The sequence below is a fragment of the Bos indicus x Bos taurus genome, chromosome 5 (assembly GCF_003369695.1).
Source record: "Bos indicus x Bos taurus breed Angus x Brahman F1 hybrid chromosome 5, Bos_hybrid_MaternalHap_v2.0, whole genome shotgun sequence".
Taxonomy (NCBI): Eukaryota; Metazoa; Chordata; class Mammalia; order Artiodactyla; family Bovidae; genus Bos; species Bos indicus x Bos taurus.
Window position 1 is genome coordinate 20,748,436 of NC_040080.1, and position 20,182 is coordinate 20,768,617.

The 20,182-nt window shown below is 37.9% G+C and overlaps 1 protein-coding gene across 1 annotated transcript; it reads right to left on the reverse strand.

Moving 5' to 3' along the window:
- Positions 1 to 5,665: 5,665 nt before the first annotated feature.
- Positions 5,666 to 16,816, reverse strand: LOC113892466 (killer cell lectin-like receptor subfamily I member 1). Its single transcript, XM_027541323.1, has 5 exons — positions 16,318 to 16,816; positions 16,101 to 16,169; positions 6,801 to 6,952; positions 6,346 to 6,440; positions 5,666 to 5,838 (listed from the first exon to the last, which is right to left on the reverse strand). Exons 1-5 carry the CDS (start codon positions 16,346 to 16,348, stop codon positions 5,727 to 5,729), a joined length of 459 nt encoding a protein of 152 aa, XP_027397124.1. The 5' UTR covers positions 16,349 to 16,816; the 3' UTR covers positions 5,666 to 5,726.
- Between the last annotated feature and the right edge of the window lie 3,366 nt (positions 16,817 to 20,182).

Sequence of the window (20,182 nt, forward strand, 5' to 3'; positions counted from 1 at the left end):
GTGCTTAAGCTGAAACTAATACTTTGGCCACCTCTGGCAAAGAGTTGAATCACTGGAAAAGACCCTGATGCTGGGAGGGATTGGGGACAAGAGGAGAAGGGGACGACAGAGGATGAGATGGCTGGATGGCATCACTGACTCGATGGACGTGAGTTTGGGTAAACTCCAGGAGTTGGTGATGGACAGGGAGGCCTGGCGTGTTGTGATTCGTGGGGTCGCAAAGAGTCGGACGTGAATGAGTGACTGAACTGAACTGTTCTGAGTGAATAATAAACTTGAAATGTGACCCTTCCCTCATCTTTACTGTTGCCCTATGAATGCTTCTTGAATATAACCACTCAAAACAGATATGAATAAAATGAAGTTTCATTGTAGTAGATTTCTCCTTTGCAAATAAAGCATCAGATTAAGATTAATTTCAAAAAGTATATGCAACTTGAATTTTCTCAAAATATTGCCAGTACAGCAGAATGAAATAAATCTTACTTCTCTTATATCTTTACAAATTACTTGCTATTCCTTTTGAAAACAATATCTGTTTGGCACTCAAACAAATTTGAAGAAATGAAAACGAGGGTAAGAGCTACAACCTAGCTATTTATTTTTAACAAAAGATCAAGATAGTAGTTCATCTTCTTAGTTTAAGGAGGTAAGAGATATCTTACCAATAAAACCTTCACCAACAGAAAGGATTATCTTGAATTATTTAAATTTACATTTTCCTATTCTTTCTGAGGCTGAATATCTCTTTATGGTATCTCTTTTATCTATGCGGTCTGTTCATGTCATTGTGGATTAATATCACAAACAATTTTGAGGAAAAAAAAGTGACACAAAATAGTTTATTCTATAAGATTCCATTTATTCATACAGTTTAAAACCAGGTAAATCTAATCTCTGCTATTATAAATTAAGACAAAATGTACTATAGTGGGGATTTATTCCCAAAAGGAATAATGATGTGGAATGGATAGCTGTTATGAAGATGAGGAGTTATTCCTGGAGACAGTGTCCAAGAGGCATTTCTCAGGTGCTTGGAATATTATTCAATTATATGGGTGCTGGTTACATCAATGTAGTATTTGTTTCCTAGGGCTTCTGTAACAAAGTAGTACAACTTGAATATCTTGAAAAAACAGATTTTGTTTTTCACAGTCTGGAAGGTAGAAGTTCAAAATAAGGTTGTGAGCAGAGCTGATCCCTAAGCACAATTTTCTAGGCGTATCTCTAAAGAAAGAACTAGCTTTAACTAGATCACATACCAAGATCTATTTCCAAATGAGGTCACATTTGGAAATAGGGAGTTAACACTTCAAAATATATTCTGGCAGCAACACAATGTATCCCCAAATAGTCATATTTATTTTGTGAAAATTAAATATTATACATTAATTGGCTGTTCTATTTTCTATATGAGTGCTTCACTTCCAGTATAAATTTAAAAAATGATGTGATTTACATTAAGGAAAAAATTAAATACCTAGGATAAATCTAATGAAAGATAAACACAATTACTATGTAAAGAATTATGAAGTTTTATTGAAAATTACTGAAGAAGACCTAAATTAATGGTAAAATATCTTACCAATTCACTGAAATATTTACTTATGTTACAAATACACAAACTCTGCCCAAATTGTTATAAACATTTAGTATAACTAAAACAAACATCCAATTATTAATTTTTTTCAAGAACTAAACAAGGTATTTCTAAAAATTGTACAGTAGGGCAAAGAGCCAAGAATGGACATTTTACTTCTAAAGCTGAAGAATGATAAGAGAGAATTTGGCATGGTAAATACAAAACTACATATTCTGAAAGCAACACCAGACAGTTTGATATTGAAATAAGTCAGACAGACACAGACAAATATTACCTGATATCAAATATGTGTGGAATCTGGAGAAGTCAATTTCTGAGAAACAGAGAAGTGATAGTTACCAGTGACTTGGTGTGAGGTAGGGAAATATTAGTCAAAGATAATGAAATGCTGGTCTGGATGAAGCACAAGCTGGAATAAAGATTGCTGGGAGAAATATCAATAACCTCAGATACACAGATGACCTGCCTCTTGAGAAACCTGTATGCAGGTCAGGAAGCAACAGTTAGAATGGGACATGGAACAACAGACGGGTTCCAAATAGGGAAAAGAGTACATCAAGGCTGTATATTGTCATCCTGCTTATTTAACTTATATACAGAGTACATCATGAGAAATGCTGGGCTGGAGGAAGCACAAGCTGGAATCAAGATTGCCAGGAGAAATATCAATAACCTCAGATATGCAGATGACACCACCCTTATGGCAGAAAATGAAGAAGAACTAAAGAGCCTCTTGATGGAAGTAAAAGAGGAGAGAGAAAATGTTGGCTCACAGCTCAACTCAGAAAACTAAGATTATGGCATCCAGTCCCATCACTTCATGGCCATCTGATGCAGAGAGCTGACTCATTTGAAAAGACCCTGATGCTGGGAAAGATTGAAGGCAGGAGGAGAAGGGGATGACAGAGGATGAGATGGTTGGATGGCATCACTGACACAATGGACATGGGTTTGAGTGGACTCCAGGAGTTGGTGATGGACAGGGAGGCCTGGCGTGCATGGTTCATGGTGTTGCAAAGAGTCAGACACAATTGAACGACTGAACTGACTGACTGACACATATGACACCACCCTTATGGCAGAAAGTGAAGAACTAAAGAGCCTCTTGATGAAAGTGAAAGAGGAAAGTGAAAAAGTTGGCTTAAAACTCAACATTCAGAAAACTAAAATCATGGCATTCAGTCCCATCACTTCATGGCAAATAGATGGGGAAACAGTGGAAACTGTGACAGACTTTATTTTCTTGGGCTCCAAAATCACTGCAGATGGTGACTGCAGCCATGAAATTAAAAGCCACTTGCTCCTTTGAAGAAAAGCTATGACCAACCTAGACAGCATATTCAAAAGCAGAGACATCACTTAGTCAACAAAGGTCAGTCTAGTCAAAGCTATGGTTTTTCCAGTAATCTTGAATGGATGTGAGAGTTGGTCTATAAAGAAAGCTGAAGGCTGAAGAATTAATGCTTTTGAACTGCAGTGTTGGAGACTCTTGAGAGTCCCTTGAGTTGCAAGGATATCCAACCAGTCCATTCTAAAGGAAATCAGGCCTGAATATTCATTGGAAGAACTGATGCTGAAGCTGAAACTCCAATACTTTGGCTACCTGATGTGAAGAACTGACTCATTTGAAAAGACCCTGATGCTGGGAAAGATTGAAGGCAGGAAGAGAAGTGAATAACAGAGGATGAGATGGTTGGATGGCATCACTGACTCAATGAACATGAGTTTGAACAGGCTTCAGGAGCTGGTGATGGACAGGGAAGACTGGCGTGCTGCAGTCCATGGAGTCCAAAGAGTTGAACATGACCGAGTGACTGAACTGAACTGAATGAACTTTCAGTGGTAAGATTAACAAGTTTTAGAGATCTAATGTACAGCATGATGAATAAAGTAATAATATTGTAGTATATTCTTGGAAGTTGCTAATAAATATATCTTGAAAGTTTTATCATGAAAAAGAAAGGTACCTCTGTGATAGGACAGAGGTACTAGTCAATGCAATGATGGTAGTCATTCTGCAGTATATAAATCTATCAAATCAAAATGTTTGACTTAATGTTATATGTTGATTATATCTCAATAAATCTTGGGAATAAAGTCTTTGTGTCTATCAAAAAGATACTATTGGAAAAGTGAAAAAAAATATGACAACATGGAAAAATGTTTTCTGCAAACATAACCAACAAGACAGGGACTAACCACATCTACCAGTGTCCCAGTAGTAGTTAGTTGACCTATGCATCCCACACAGAGTCACCTCTAGAGCATATGGCTCTGTAACCATAAGACATCTCCTATGTAAGATCACTTCTCCAAGAACCAGAAACATGACCAAACTACCTAACACTGAGAAACAAATAGAGAGAATCAGAGAGAATGATGGAGACAGGATGTTTCAAATTAAGGAACAAGGTTAAATCACAGAAAAAGAAGTAAACAAAGTGAAGGTAACTGATCTATCTAACAGAATTCAAGGAAATGATCATGGGAATGCTCAGTGAACTCAGGAGAAGAGTGGGTGAGCACAGATTTTAGCAAAGAGTTAGAAAATATCAGAAGAAACACAGAGCTGGAGATTTCAATAGTTAAAATTTTAAAATACACATGGGGGAATCAGCAACAGATTAGATGACCCAGATGAACAGATGAACAAACTGGTAGAGAATGGTGGAAATTGCTTGACTTGAACAGAATAAAGAAAAAAGAATTTCAAAAATTAGGACAGTTTAAGACACTTATGGAATAATGTCAAGTACACAAACAAGACCCAGAAGGAAGTGGGAGATAGAAAGGGGCAGAGAACTCATTTGAAGAAATAAGAGTATAAAACTTCCCTAACCTGGAAAAGGGAGCAAATATCCCTGTCCAGGAGCACAGAAGTTCCAAAACAATAGGAACTCAGAGGGGTTCACAAAAAAACACTTATAATTATAGTGGCAAAAATTAAAAGCAAAGAGAGAATACTAAATGCAGCAAGAGAAAAGCAACTGGTTATATACAAGAGAACTCTCATAACATTATTATTTGCCTTTTCAGCAGAAATTTTATAGATCAAAAGGGAGTCATGCTATATTTCAAGTAAATAAAGGAGGTTCAGATCAAGACCTGGAGAAGGGAATGGCAACCCACTCCAGTATTCTTGACTGGAGAATCCTATGGACAGAGGAGCCTGGTGAACTAGAGTCCATGGGGTTGCAAAGAGTCAGACACAACTGAGTGACTAACACTTTTCAGATTAAGATGGCAGAGTAAGAGGCCATAAAGTTCACCTGCCCTCTCATGAATGTGTCAAAAATACATCCACATGTGGAACAATTCTCACTGAAACCTAACTGGAAACTGGCAAAAGGACTCCTGTGTAACCAAACTGTAAGAAAGATACACAAGTAATCAGGTAGGCAGGGAAGAGAAGTGATTGGGTCAGGACTGGTGCCCCTTGGAGGGGCCTCAGAGGAAAGAGAGATTATACTGATGGAGGCCCACTCTTGGGATTGAATGGGTCAGGCCACAGATTGGGTGTGACAGTCCTGGAGTCTTTTGTGGGGGAAACAAGTACCCGTGGCTAATGGTAGAAGTACCGGGACAGATGGAAGGACTGTGGGAATCCTGGACTCTGCTCTTAAGGAGTGTGCTTGAACACAAGCACCCTGGCTTGCCCCCAAGACTTGCCCCCAAGGAGAGGTCTATAAATCTTGTTATTTCTTGTTTTTTCCATTAAACCTCACCAATATGGTGAGTGTCCTCATCACTGTAAACCTCTTGAACAATCTTAAATGATGTCTATTTCATGCCAGAACCCTAACTGATATAGAAGCCCTTTTTATTTTTGTATCCCTAATTTTACAAATTTTTTAGTTCATAAAAAGTGCTTTTAACTTTATTAAATTAAAAAATATTAATATGAGTTATCATAGGGAAAATACTTGCTCCCAAGGAATTTGGGTGATAAATTTTCCTCACTTAGAATACATTTAAAATTCAAAAATTTAGCTAAAGTATTCTGTGTGCAGTTAAAAAAAAAGCTTTAGTAATAATTTATACCATTTTATAAAAGCAACAACATATTTTGTACTTTTTAATTAATTAAAATTCACCAACAATATGTATTAGCAAAATTCAGCTGCTATATGGTAAGCTCACAGATGTAAGATTTCCCAGATAAACAGTTAGCAGTATACACATAATTTCCTTCAATATATGCACAACTCTCATCATCCATTTTCAGGAATTCAAATCTGCAAAAAAATTGTAAAGCAAGGTGTCATATCTACAAATGCCAACTCACAAGCTTAAAATCAGCAAAAACAAAATAAGAAACAGTAAAAGAACAAACTAAACAAATCAAAACAAGAACAAAACTCTGAAGATTAATAGTCTTTAATTACAAAATATTAAAACTTAACAGAAAATATTAGACAATACCTAATCCCATCCTGTTTAAGTAGAATTATAAGCCAAATGACAAATAATAAAAATACAACAGAAGTCTATAGATTTATAAGCTTGCCTAAAACTATGCACAAATTTATCCTGAGTCCAGTAAAGTTAAAAATGTAAAGTTCCTAAAGGTGAAATTTTTTAGAAAGAACTGGCAATTTTCCCCCAATTAAATCTCACAGGATGATTTTCAAAAAACATAATAATTTCCTTTTTCTTAGCTGATTTTTCTGTGCCCTACACACATAACATACACACATCCCTATATACACAGAAAAGTTCAGTTATCAAAATACTGTACTTACAGGTTTTCATTTACTGTGGTGCCATCTTCCCATAACCAGGATTCACTGATTTGAAGACCTATCCATCCTTTTTCTTCTAGCACTGATAAAATTTCCTATTAGGAAAAAAATCATAAACCAGAAAAGTGTGCATATTATAATCCACTCCTTTCAAAGGTTATTGGTTAGAGTTCTCCCAAGGGCTTGCATACATTTACTTAGTGTTAAAAAGATTTTTTTTTTCTCAAGATATCTCATTTGTTAATGTGATTTTTTTCTTCTAGCATTAAACATTCAAAAAGTAGAGTTTCTCTAATCTCTCCCTAAGAAAATTGAGTCAAAGAAAGAAAATATCATATACTTTTGAGAATCTCCAGTTTTCCCAAATTATGGTGTCAATCACTAATGCTTTCAAACCAAATATAGTTACAGTATAACACCACCACCACCAACAAAAACAGAAGTGTCTATCCTACCAGCTCTCCCTTAGTATCAATCTTTAGAAGGTGGGAATTCAGCTCTGCACAGGCAGCATGGCTTTCCACCCAGGTTCTGGCTTGACTGAAAAGATGGTAAGAACTATTTCCAAATCCAATCCAGTGAGTGGAACAAAGGTCACAGGAACATTCTAGAAAATATAAACTCATTTAATGTGTACTCTGTACTATGAATCACTACTACTAACACAGTTACTATACCTTTGTGCTTCTTATACAGATGAATATTAGGTAGAAAGCAAAGTGAGCATTTTTTGTAATGTTCCTGGGCAAATTTTATACAAACCATAGCTAACAATAATATTTAGCTCATGTATTATACTTTTCTACTTAAAATTTGTTATCAAATTTTACCTATAAGGAAAATGCATTCCAAATAATATTACAAGATTGCTTGATGTGATTAAAATTATACATGCATGTTTAAAAGGCCAGAGACTTCTCTGGTGGTCCAGTGGCTAATACTCCTTGCCCCCAATGCAGGGGGCCTGGGTTTCATCCCACATACTGCAACTAAAACCTGGAGCAGCCATATAAATAAATATTAAAAATAAAATAAGAGGCTAAACAACATATAAACATACAAGCACTGAAAGTAACTGATGAGTTATTCCCTTTTGTCAAAAATGTTTATTATTAATGATTTTAAATATACAGAATAAAATTCAGCAAAAAAATTTTAAAACTTATACCTTATTTAATAAACATGTAATTTGCATTTTTAATAATATTTTTTAAATCATCAAAAACATATACTTGAGGGAGAGTAAGATGATAGAGAAGCAGGACATGAAATTCATCTATCCACACAAACACATCAAAAAGACATCTACATATGGAGCAATTTTCATGAAAAACTAACTGGAAACTGGCAGAACTCCCATACAATCAAAATGGCAAGAAAATTGTAACCTGGTAGGATGGGGGAAAAAAACAGCATCAGTTCAGGACCTTGCACCCTTGGGAGGGATCTGAAAGGAAAGAAAAGAACCCTCACCCTGTGGAATAAGCAGAATAAGCCATAGTCTGGGCATCCCAGTCCTGGATCCTGTGTGTAGGAGACAAGCCCTATTGCCTGATGGGGAAACTCCTGGGACAGAAAGAGGGCTCTAAAAGCCTAGACTCTACTTATGAGGACAGTGTATGTGCTGGTTGGCTAACAGTCAGTGTGGGTAGAGTCTTGCATGGGTGACTGCTGCATTGCCACAAATTTCAATACAAAGAGGTGATCACCCCAGTCCTGCTCACTCCACACCATTGTTTGGTGTCGTATCCAGCCAAACAGGTCCTGGGAAAAGACTCTGTCTAGTTCTGCAGGGACAGACTGGGAGGCCTAGAGAGTGATCTGGGTGGGGCGATGCTAGCCATTGTCAGCAAATCTGCAGGGCAGCACTGCAGGAGTGTTCAGTGGCTTCGTGCTGAGTCCCAGTAGACAGATACTGAGGGAGGACCTGATGTAACTACACAGAGGCAGCCTGGATGAGCCTGAGGTGTGTTTCAGGTGAGGGCAGTGACAGCAATTCTCAGCACCCACAGGAGCACTCAGCGGTTCCTCTCCCAATTGAGAGCACCCCAGTTCCACCCACTTCATACCTCAGTTCAGAGCTGGATCTGTGGCAGACAGGGCCTGGGAGAAGAATGCCACAGAGACAGCCCAGATCTTCGATAGCAGCACAGCCAACTCACTTCCTGCAGCCACAGTGCCCTGACCCCTAGCCTCAGCATTCTCCACACTACAGCCTTGCACTAGACCTGGGATTATCACAACAGGGGAAGGGATGCAAGCCCAAGCCACTTCTGAGTGGAGCCATGGACACCTCCATAGGTTGTGCATAGGTCTTCTGTAAGTACATGGGTCACACTTGCTTCAGCAAGCACCCCACTTTGTGTCAGGGCATGCACTCAAGGGCAATGGAGGCTGATCGAGTCTTTCCCTCAGGGTTTTTACTCTAGCAACTGGGAAAAGATCCAGCACTTGACAGACAGCAACAGCCACTGAGAAGAGAGGAAGTCCCGCCTCACACCACTAATGTCAATCACATACCCTAGCAAAGTGATAGTGGCCAGGATACCCTGAGGATAGAAGTAGCTGGCTTCCATATCAAAAGCAGCCCTTACATCAAAGACACTGGACAAACACAGTCTTTACAGGATTGCTGCCACATGAAAACCAACCTTCAAGACCACAATACACAACTGTTTCTCCTAAATTCAATATAGTCAGAGAAATTTCAATAAAAAGAAATGACAGAGAAACTACTCTCAATTAAAAGAACAAGAGAAATCCCCTGAAAGAACAAATAATAAAACAGAATTCACCAGACCCTGAGTTCAAGAAGGTGGTAGTAAAAATACTAACTGACTTAAGAAAGGCTATCAATAGAAATGTAGATCACTATAAAAAGAAACTAGGAACTATAAAGAAGAACCAATCAAAAGTAGATAACTCAATTACTGAGATAAAAAGCAATCTAGAAGCAATGAATAACTAACTAAATGACACAAAGAATGAATAAATGACCCAGAACAGAAAAAATGGAAATAACTCAATCAGAACAGCAGATATAAGGACAAATAAAGCAAAACAAAAGCAATATATGAGATCTATAGGATAATATAAAACATGCCAACCCACACAGAATAGGGCTTCCAGAAGGAGAAGAGAGAGAGAAGGGGATCAAAAATGTTTTGAAGAAGTTATGGCTGAAAACTTTCCAAACTTAAAGAAGGAAACAGGAAGCACAGAGGGTCCCAAACACAATCAACCCAAACACATCATCAAGAAATGTGAAATTAAAATGCAAAAATTGAAAGAAAGGATTCTAAAGGCAGAAAGAAAAATACAAAGAGGTAGTTACAAGGGGACTCCCACAAGACTGTCAACTAATTGCTCTGCAGTAATTTATCAATAGTGGATGTGAAGGAAGTGGCAAGATATATTCAAAGTCCAGAAATGGGAAAAAACTTGGAACCCAGGATACTCTACCCAACAAAATGATCATTTAGAATAGAAGGAAAGATGATGAATTTCTCCAATAAGCGAAGACCAAAAGAATCAGCAATACTAAACCTATACAACAGAGAAGGCAATGGCACACCACTTCAGTAGTCTTGCCTGGGAGATCCCGTGGATGGATGAGCCTGGTAGGCTGCAGTCCATGGGGTCACTAAGAGTTGGAGCGACTTCACTTTCACTTTTCACTTTCACTTTTCACTTTCATGCATTGGAGAAGGAAATGGCAACCCACTCCAGTGTTCTTGCCTGGAGAATCCCAGGGACAGAGGAGCCTGGTGGGCTGCCATTTATGGAGTTGCACAGAGTCGGACATGACTGATGCAGCTTAGCAGCAGCAGCAGCAAACCTATACAAAAAGAAATATCGAAGGGCAGTTTCTTAATAGAAAAGAAACAATAACCTATAGGAAAGGGAAAATCACAATAGGAAAAGCAAATATATAAAAGAATCTAAGCTCACTTAAGTCAGAATGTAGATTAAAAAAGAATAAAAAAAATGCAAAAGTGATTGTAACTACAGGAAACAGTGAAAAGATAATCATGAAGCTATAAAATAGGACATCAAAATGTGGGAGAGGTAAATATAAAAATGTATATCTTTTATACTGTGTTTGAACTTGAATATCTATCCTTTTAAAGCAAGTAGATATAACTGTGAGTTAACATACTTGAACTCCCTGGTAACCACAGATTAAAAACATCCAACAGATTCACAAAAACTAAAAAGAAGATAAATCAGGTATACTAAAAAAGAAAATCAGCAAACCACAAAAGGAGAAACAAAAGAAGAAATGACTATAAAAGAACTACAACCACCAGAAAACAAAGATGTAAATGGTTATTAGTACATATATATCAACATGTTTAGTCATTCAGTCATGTCCGACTCTTTGTGAGCCCATGGACTACAGCCTTCCAGGCTCCTCTGTCTGTGGAGATTCTCCAAGCAAGAAAACTGGATTGGGTTGCCATTTTCCCCTCCAGGGGATCTTCTCAACCCAAGGATCAAACCCTGGTCTCTGCATTGCAGGCAGATTCTTTACCATTTGAGCCACCTGGATGATTATTACTTAAATGTCAATGAACTAAATGCTCTGATCAAAAGCAAGCATATTGGATTTAAAAAAAAAAGAAACTGTGATATGCTGCCTATAAGAGACTCATTTCAGGGTGAAAGACACAAAGTGAAAATTAGGGGATGGAAAAAGATATTTCCAAAAATACAAATATAAAAAATAAGAATATGGGGAAAGCAATACTTCTATCAGACAAAATGGACTTTAAAGGCAAAACCATGATGACAAAGAAAGGCACTGTGCCTGCATGTTCAGTCATATCCCACTTGCCAGGCTCCTCTATCCATGAGATTTCCCAGGCAAGAATACTAGAGTGGGTTGCCATTTCTTCCTGCACGGGATTTTCTCAACCTAGGGAATGAATCTGCATCTCCAGCATTGGCAGGCAGATTCTTTACCACTGAGCTACCCAGGAAGCCCCAAACAAAGGCATTATGTAATAGCAAAGGAATCACTAGGGCTTCCAGGGATGGTTACCCTAATAATAATAATAATAATAATCATCTACCTGCAGTGCCTGATCCCTGGGTCCCATCCCTAGGTCGGGAAGATACCCTAAGGAAGGGCACAGTAACCCACTGGAGTTTTCTTGCCTGCAGAATCCCATGGACAGAAGAGCCTGGTGGGCTAAGTCCAAAGTGTCACAAATACTTGGACACGACTGAAGCAACTTAGTACACAGGCACGTGCCATTTTTAAGTCAACTTGAGTTATAATTTACACACAACAAAATAAACTGTTTTGAAGTACACAATTTGATAAGTTTTGAAAAATAAGTATACTTCTGTAACTTCCTCGCCAATTAAAATTTAGAATATTTCCATCACATCAAAAGCTAACTTCTGTCCCTTTTCAACTAATGCCCCACACTGCTACTTCACCCAAGCAACCTGGGATCTGATATGCATAACTGTAAATTATTTTTTACAGATTATATTTTTAACAATTCATATAAGCAGAATCACTCAGTATCAATTCTTTTGATCAATTCTTAGCTTACTCAGCATAGTGTTTCTGGGTTTTACTCAGGTTGTGAGTATAGGGATTTCATTCCTTTTCATTACTGAACAGTCCATTCTATGACTAACCCACATTTTGGCAGTTTATTTATCTGGTGATTTACATTTGGATTGCTGATAATTCTTATAAGAATTACAAGAAAAGTGTCTAGAAATATTTTTTTCACATGTCTTATGTGGACATGTGTCTTCATTTCTCTTTTCTAAGTGTCTAAGAGTAGACTTATTGGGGATTTGTGCCTGTACAGTTAACTCCACATCCTTTCTAAAGCTTGTTAATGTCAGTCTTTTCAAGTTCTATCCATTTGGGTGGTTGTGTAATGGTAACCCACTGGGGTCATAATTTGCATGTCCTTAATTATTTTTATTTGATTGCTTTTAATTTTCAAACTCTGCATTCAAATGGGGATATCTTTCCTTTTCTCCTTTGCCTTTTGCTTCTCTTCTTTTCACAACTATTTGTAAGGCCTCCTCAAATAACATTTTTGCATTTCTTTTTCTTGGGAATGGTCTTCCTGTACAATGTCATAAACCTTTAACCATAGTTCTTCAGGCACACTATCAGATTTAATCCCCTGAATCTATTTCTCAATTCCACTGTATAATCGTAAGGGATTTGATTTAGGTCATACCTGAATAGTCTAGTGGTTTTCCCTACTTTCGTCAAATTAAGTCTGAATTTGGCAATAAGGAGTTCATGATCTGAGCCACAGTCAGCTCCTGGTCTTGTTTTAACAGACTGTATAGAGCTTCTCCAACTCTGGTTGCAAAGAACATAGTCATTCTGATTTCGGAGTTGACCATCTTGTGATGTCTATATGTAGAGTCATTTCTTGTGTTCTTGGAAGCGGGTGTTAGCTATGACCAGTGGGTTCTCTTGGCAAAACTCTATTAGCCTTTGCCCTGTTTCATTCTGTACTCTAAGACCAAATTTGCCTGCTACTCCAGGTATTTCTTGACTTCCTACTTTTGCATTCCAGTCCCCTATAATGAAAAGGACATCTTTGGGGGGTGTTAGTTCTAAAAGGTCTTGTAGGTCTTCATAGAGACGTTCAAATTCAGCTTCTTCAGCATTACTGGTCGGGGCATAGACTTGGATTACTGTGATATTGAATGGTTTGCCTTGGAAATGAATGGAGATGATTCTGTCATTTTTGAGACAATGAAGAGAAAAGGAGAAAAGGAAATATATACCCACTTGAATGCAGAGTTCCAAAGAATAGCAAGGAGAGATAAGAAAGCCTTCTTCAGCGATCAATGCAAAGAAATAGAGGAAAACAGCAAAATGGGAAAGACTAGAGATCTTTTCAAGAAAATTAGAGATACCAAAGGAACATTTCATGCAAGATGGGCATAATAAAGCACAAAAATGGTATGAGCCTAACAGAAGAAGAAGATATTAAGAAGAGGTGGCAAGAATACACAGAAGAACTATAAAAAAAATCTTCACAATCCAGATAACCACAATGGTGTGATCACTCACCTAGTTCCAGACATCCTGGAATGTGAAGTCAAGTGGGACTTAGGAAACATCACTACAAACAAAGCTACTGGAGTTGATGGAATTCCAGTTGAGCTATTTCAAATCCCGAAAATTGATGCTGTGACATGCTGCACTCAATATGCCAGCAAATTTGGAAAACTCAGCAGTGGCCACAGGACTGGAAAAGGTCAGTTTTCATTCCAATCCCAAAGAAAGGCAACACCAAATGCTCAAACTACTGCACAATTGCACTCATCTCACACGCTAGCAAAGTAATGCTCAAAATTCTCTAAGCCAGGCTTCAGCAATATGTGAACCATGAACTTCCAGATGTTCAAGCAGGATTTAGAAAAGTCAGAGGAACCAGAGATTTCAAATTGCCAACATCTGTTCGATCATTGAAAAAGCAAGGGAGATCCAGAAAAATATCTACTTCTACTTTATTGACTATGCCAAAGCCTTTGACTGTGTGGATCACAACAAGCTGTGGAAAATTCTTCAAGAGATGGGAATACCAGACCACCTGACCTGCCTCCTGAGAAATCTGCATGAAGGTCATGAAGCCACAGTTAGAATGGGACATGGAACAACAGACTGGTTCCAAATAGGGAAAGGAGTATTGGAAGGCTGTATATTGTCACTCTGCTTATTTAACTTATATGCAGAGTACATCATGAGAAAAGCTGGGCTGGATGAAACACAGGCTGGAATCAAGATTTCTGGGAAAAATGTCAGTAATCACAGATATGCAGATGACACCACCCTTATGGCAGAATGTGAAGAACTAAAGAGTCTGTTGATGAATGTGGAAGAGAAGCGCGATAAAGTTGGCTTAAAACTCAACATTCAGAAAACTAAAATCATGGCATCTGGTCCCATCACTTGATAGCAAACAGATGTGGAAACAGTGAAAACAGTGAGAGACTTTAATCTTTTTGGGCTCCAAAATCACTGCAGATGGTGACTGCAGCCATGAAATTAAAAGACACTTGCTCCTTAGAAGAAAAGTTATGACCAACCTAGACAGCATATTAAAAAGCAGAGACATTACTTTGCCAACAAAGGTTTGTCTAATCAAAACTATGGTTTTTCCAGTAGTCTTGTATGGATGTGAGAGCTGGACTATAATGAAAGCTGAGTGCTGAAGAATTGATGCTTTTGAACTATGGTGTTGGAGAAGACTCTTGAGAGTCCCTTGGACTGCAAGGAGATCCAACCAGTCCATCCTCAGGGAAATCAGTCCTGAATATTCATTGAAAGGACTGATGTTGAGGCTGAAACTCCAATACTTTGGCCACGTGATGCAAATAACTGACTCATTTGAAAAGACTCAGATGCTGGGAAAGATTGAAGGCAGGAGGAGAAGGGGATGACAGAGGATGAGATGGTTGGATGGCATCACCGACTCAGTGGACATGAGTTTGAGTGAACTCTGGGAGTTAGTGATGGACAGGGAGGCCTGGCGTGCTGCTGTCCATGGGGTCACAAAGAGTTGGACATGACTGAGCAACTGAACTGAACTGAATTTTCAAACCAGGTGAATGAAAGAAAAACAAAAACACAAGCCATATAAATGGCTAATATTTGGCATTTATAGGTTTTATTTTTTCTAAGAGCCATCAAACAAGTTCTAAAACAATAACTGATTATAATAAAAACTAGTAGCTGTGTTGTCTAGTCTCCTGTTTCTTGAATCTATTGGGACATTCCCTTTTTATTCAGGCAATTTATTTTTAATAAAACTTGAAATTAGTTCTTTCTTCCATCTTTTTTATACTTTGACTTTTCTCCTTTCATAAATGTTTGTCTCTAAATTCTTGGAGAATGCTAAGCCAAATTATTTTCATGCCATGCCTGAATTACTCCATTATTGTCATAATTTTTCTTTCCTTTTTAACTGCTTAGAAGATAGTTCATGGGTAATACTCATGGGCAATGCTTTTGGTTGATATAGGAGCCCTACCCTTCTGTTTTTTTTGTGTGTGTGTGGGTAAAGATACTTTGTTTCTTGGCAAATGCATCCTTCCTGAAAATCCAACCCTGTTCATGAAAATGCAATTATTTCCCCAAAAGGATAACAGAGGGGAAAAATCCCATCTTCCTGGAAAGACAGGCTCATTTAGGAATAGATATATCTTTTTCTTTATAAGTGCTGAATTTACTGATAAGGATTTGAGTAAACTTGCAATATGTGAAAAAGAGAGAAAACTAAAAACAACTTTCTATACTATGGCCACTGAATCTGGATGTACAATAAATATTAATGTAAAATATAAATGCTTGTGATTTCAAAAATGCTAATCATCTCCATCAGAGAAAGCGAGAAAGAAAAATTGCCAAAGAGACACAACTCCCTGGCTTTTCACTTGTTTTCTTTCTATCTTTTAGACATCCTTCACCCATTTCTCACACCTTCACCTCAATATAATTTAAATCGCTTTTTTGTCCTAATAAGAATCAAATCACAGACAATACTTACACACATGACACTTTGAGTATTTTCACATTCTCCTATATTATCTTTCTTCTTTTGCCCAATATTAATTTTTCCTTAATGAAAAACTGAACATACTATAAAATTATATTTTTCTATCATGATTGACTAAAGTTTTGTGGATGTCAGGAAAATAAACTCTTTAGACCAGTAATCAATATTAGAATTAGACTGAACAGAGAGAATACTTACCACCAGTTTTAGAAGATAGAGTGGGAACAGTTGATATTTTTTGGTTTTGGTCTTCTCTGCTAGAAAATACTATGGCAAAAATCATGATAGTAATTAGTTCTCCTTAGGATAAAATATTAAGACAATGTAAAATTCAGTCCTGATTTCAAATCATTGAAACATGTTGCTGACATACTGATTGTAATAAGAACAGATATTTTCTCAATTACTTACTTACACTTTGCAAGCAAGACACGCAGTGTTATCATGAGGACCACACACAAGATCCCTAGACTCCAAGCTAACACTTGCCACTTTGTAGATCGGTGGTGTGGCACTAAAGGAAACAGAAACAATGATGAAGCTTCATCATTTCCCAGAAAACATCAAATATAAAACTGAACACCAAAATGTTTCACTCTCAGAGGGAAATCATTCGTTTTTTAAATTCTTGAATGTGTTCATCCTGAATAAAACCATTTCTTAGCCACATTCAGAACTCTAATTTTTCCATACTCAAATATCCTCCCTAATAGGTTCTTCCTGATCTCACTTTTTATCCTGCTTGAGGCTCCAGGTATGTCACCTGAACCACCTTCACCATCATCTTTGAGCCTCCTTTGCCTATGATTTTATAAATTATCAACTCTGAGCACTCCGCAAATATACTTTCTTCTAGTAAACTCAGAAATGAAATACATCTAGATAGAGAAAATAATATCCTGTGCTTAGTCGGTCAGTTGTGTCCACCTCTTTGGGACCCCATGGACTGTAGCCTGCCAGGCTTCTCTGTCCACAGGGATTCTCCTGGCAAGAATATTGGAGTGGGTTGCCATTTCCTTCTCCAAGGGGTCTTCCAATCCCAGGGATCAAACCCAGGTCTCCCGCATTGCAGGCAGATTCTTTACCATCTGAGCCACCAGGGAAGCCCAAGAATACTGAAGTGGGTAGACTATCCCTTCTCCAGGAGAACTTCCCAAGCCAGACATTGAACTTGGGTATCCTGCATTGCAGGTGGATTCTTTACCGGCTGAGCTACCAGGGAGCATGAAGTGAAGTGAAGTCGCTCAGTAGTGTCCAACTCTTTGTTACCTGGTGGACTGCAGCCTACCAGGCTCTTCCATCCATGGGATTTTCCAGGCAAGAATACTGGAGTGGGTTGCCATTTCCTTCTCCAGGAGATCTTCCCGACCCAGGAATCAAACCCAGGTTTCCAGCATTGGAGGCAGACGCTTTAACCTCTGAGCCACCAGGGAAGCCCCACCAGGAAGCATAGTGTCATGCAAATAAAAATCTTAATTATAAATTCCATTGAACATTAACATTTTTTTTTAATTTTATTTTTTAACTTTACAATATTGTATTGGTTTTGCCATATATCAACATGAATCTGCCACAGGTATACAAGTGTTCCGCATCCTGAACCCTCCTCCCTTTTCCCTCCATGTACCATCCCTCTGGGTCATCCCAGTGCAACAGCCCTAAGCATCCAGTATCATGCATCGAACCTGGACTGGTGACTCGTTTCATATATGATATTATACATGTTTCAATGCCATTCTCCCAAATCATCCCACCCTCTCCCTCTCCCACAGAGTCCAAACGACTGTTCATACATCAGTGTCTCTTTTGCTGTCTCATATACAGGGTTATTGTTACCATCTTTCTAAATTCCATATATATGCATTAGTATACTGTATTGGTGTTTTTCTTTCTAGCTTACTTCACTCTGTACAATAGGCTCCAGTTTCATCCACCTCATTAAAACTGATTCAAATGTATTCTCTTTAATGGCTGAGTAATACTCCATTTTGTATATATACCACAGCTTTCTTATCCATTTTATTAGCCAATCAATCATTCAGTATATCAGTCAAAAGGGAAGTAACAAAATACATTATTATCTTTTGTCAAGAAAGAAATAGCTGTCATACATTTTATAAAGATATATGAGCATGTTCATCAAGTTTTGGCTTCCCTTGTGGCTCAGACAGTAAAGAATCCCCCTGCAATGTGAGAGACCTGGGTTCAATTCCCTGGTTGGGAAGATCTCCTGGAGATGGGTATGGAAACCCACTCCACGGCAATACTTGCTTGGAGAATCCCGTGGACAGAGGAGCCTGGCGGGCTACAGTCCATGGGGTCGCAAAAAGTCAGCCACAACTGAGCAATTAAGCACGCACCAAGTTTCAGCATAATGTTAGAAAATGTTTCTGTCAAAAAGTGGCATTGTACTTAAAATTTGAGGAAAATAAAAATTCATTATTCCTTAAAGTAGGAGAAGCATGGGGGATGGAGAGAGGGTGTCTTCAACTTGGAGAGGCAATCTCTGTAAACACTTTTAAAGGACAGGGAGCTTGGAACTGAAATACAATCTAGTGGAGCTCAGTAAAGGAGGGGATGGAAATGGAGAGATAGTCTGTAGGACGAGAGGACTATTTTTTTTTTTTAACTTTAAGAACAATAGAAAATTGTGTAGGAACTTTGTTTAAAAAGTCATGATCATTTTGCTTGAAATATAAGGAAAGGTGAAAAGTGGAAGATGTGAGACTTTTGAGAGTCTGTCTCAGTAATCTCCGTGAAAATATATGAATCTCAGTCCAAGAGAGAAGCAGGTCAGCTTGAACACACTACTTGAGTGTGAGGAGTCAAACTTTACTTTCAGGTTTTGAGATTAAGCAATGAGGGAGCAAAATACTAAATTCAATCCTCTTAGTTTGGTCACGGAGAAGGTGATGGCACCCCACTCCAGTACTCTTGGCTGGAAAATCCCATGGACGGAGGAGCCTGGTAGGCTGCAGTCCATGGGGTCGTGAAGAGTCAGACACAACTGAGCAACTTGACTTTCACTTTTCACTTTCATGCATTGGAGAAGGAAATGGCAACCCACTCCAGTGTTCTTGCCTGGAGAATCCCGGGGATGGGGGAGTCTGGTGGGCTGCCGTCTATGGGGTCGCACAGAGTTGGACACGACTGAAGTGACTTAGCAGCAGCAGCAGCAGTTTTGGTCAACTTCTGCCCCAAGTCCTCCAGATAGTTAAAAAACAAAACAAAACAAAATCAAGCCTTGGAGAAGCTCTATCCAAACACCAAGATATTTCTCTTATTTTACCAAAATAGTTGAGGCTATGAATGTCTTTAACTTGCCCACTCCGATATCTGTATGTATGTGTGTGTATATATATTCATATATTCACACCCTGTTGTCATTGTCTTTTTATTTCAGAAGATGAGCAATTTCTCTATGATTCAAGTCAAAACCTTTTACATATCCTATTTATTCCATGCCACCCGTCTCCCTTAGAGCATTTATTATCTAAGAGAAAATTATCTTTTTGTGCCCTTTTCTTCATCATCTCTTTTTTATAAACTTTATCTGATTAGTCTATACATGGGCTCAAATCTCTCAAAATCTAATATTTTGAGATAAGGGATTCCTTGTCTTGGCTCAGGTCTTCCACTTTTCATTGTCATTTCTATTATGTTGCTATTATCAGTGAAAATTGTAAAAATACTTTCCGGACTCTTTTTATTCCTATACTAAACTTCTTTCGATCCCTTAACTTTCAGTTGTAGCTTGTAAGCTTTTCTCCATCATCAAACAAAAACCCCAACTGCAAAATCCAAGGAAATAATTTTCCACTTACACTTTATTAGACATAGTTTAGTTTCTCCTATCTGGATATGCATTTCATATGTACCTTTCTTGAGTCTTCCTCTGCTAATTCTTACATGTTGCCTTTTTCTATGGTAGACTTTTCATTCACATCATCTCTATTTGTAGTCCTATCTACTCACATCAGTCTTTCTTGCCCATTTCCATCTTCTTTCTAGAGATTCAACCTTTCAAATCCCATTTCATTATGTATGTTGTCCTCTGAACTGATTAAGAGATGATTCAAATGTCATACATGATCTGACTTTTACTGGATTAAATATTTTTCTTAATGGTGGTTAAGATGATTAACTACTCAGTCACTTAAGTTAGGAATCTTGCTATCTTATTCTACTAATTTCTCACCTTTACCTCCAATATCCAAATGATTGTAGAGTCTTAAAAAACTTTACCTCCAAAATATTCTTTTTCTTTCTGTAGTCTGTCT

What these genes read in the sequence shown, in the direction of transcription:
- LOC113892466 (XM_027541323.1), bottom strand. Translation starts at nt 16,348, where the DNA reads ATGATAACACTGCGTGTCTTGCTTGCAAAGT. An exon ending in TCTATCTTCTAAAACTGGTG is followed by an intron (nt 6,953 to 16,100) that starts GTAAGTATTCTC and finishes TATATTTTCTAG; the next exon opens with AATGTTCCTGTGACCTTTGT. An exon ending in ACCACAGTAAATGAAAACCT is followed by an intron (nt 5,839 to 6,345) that starts GTAAGTACAGTA and finishes ATTTTTTTGCAG; the next exon opens with ATTTGAATTCCTGAAAATGG.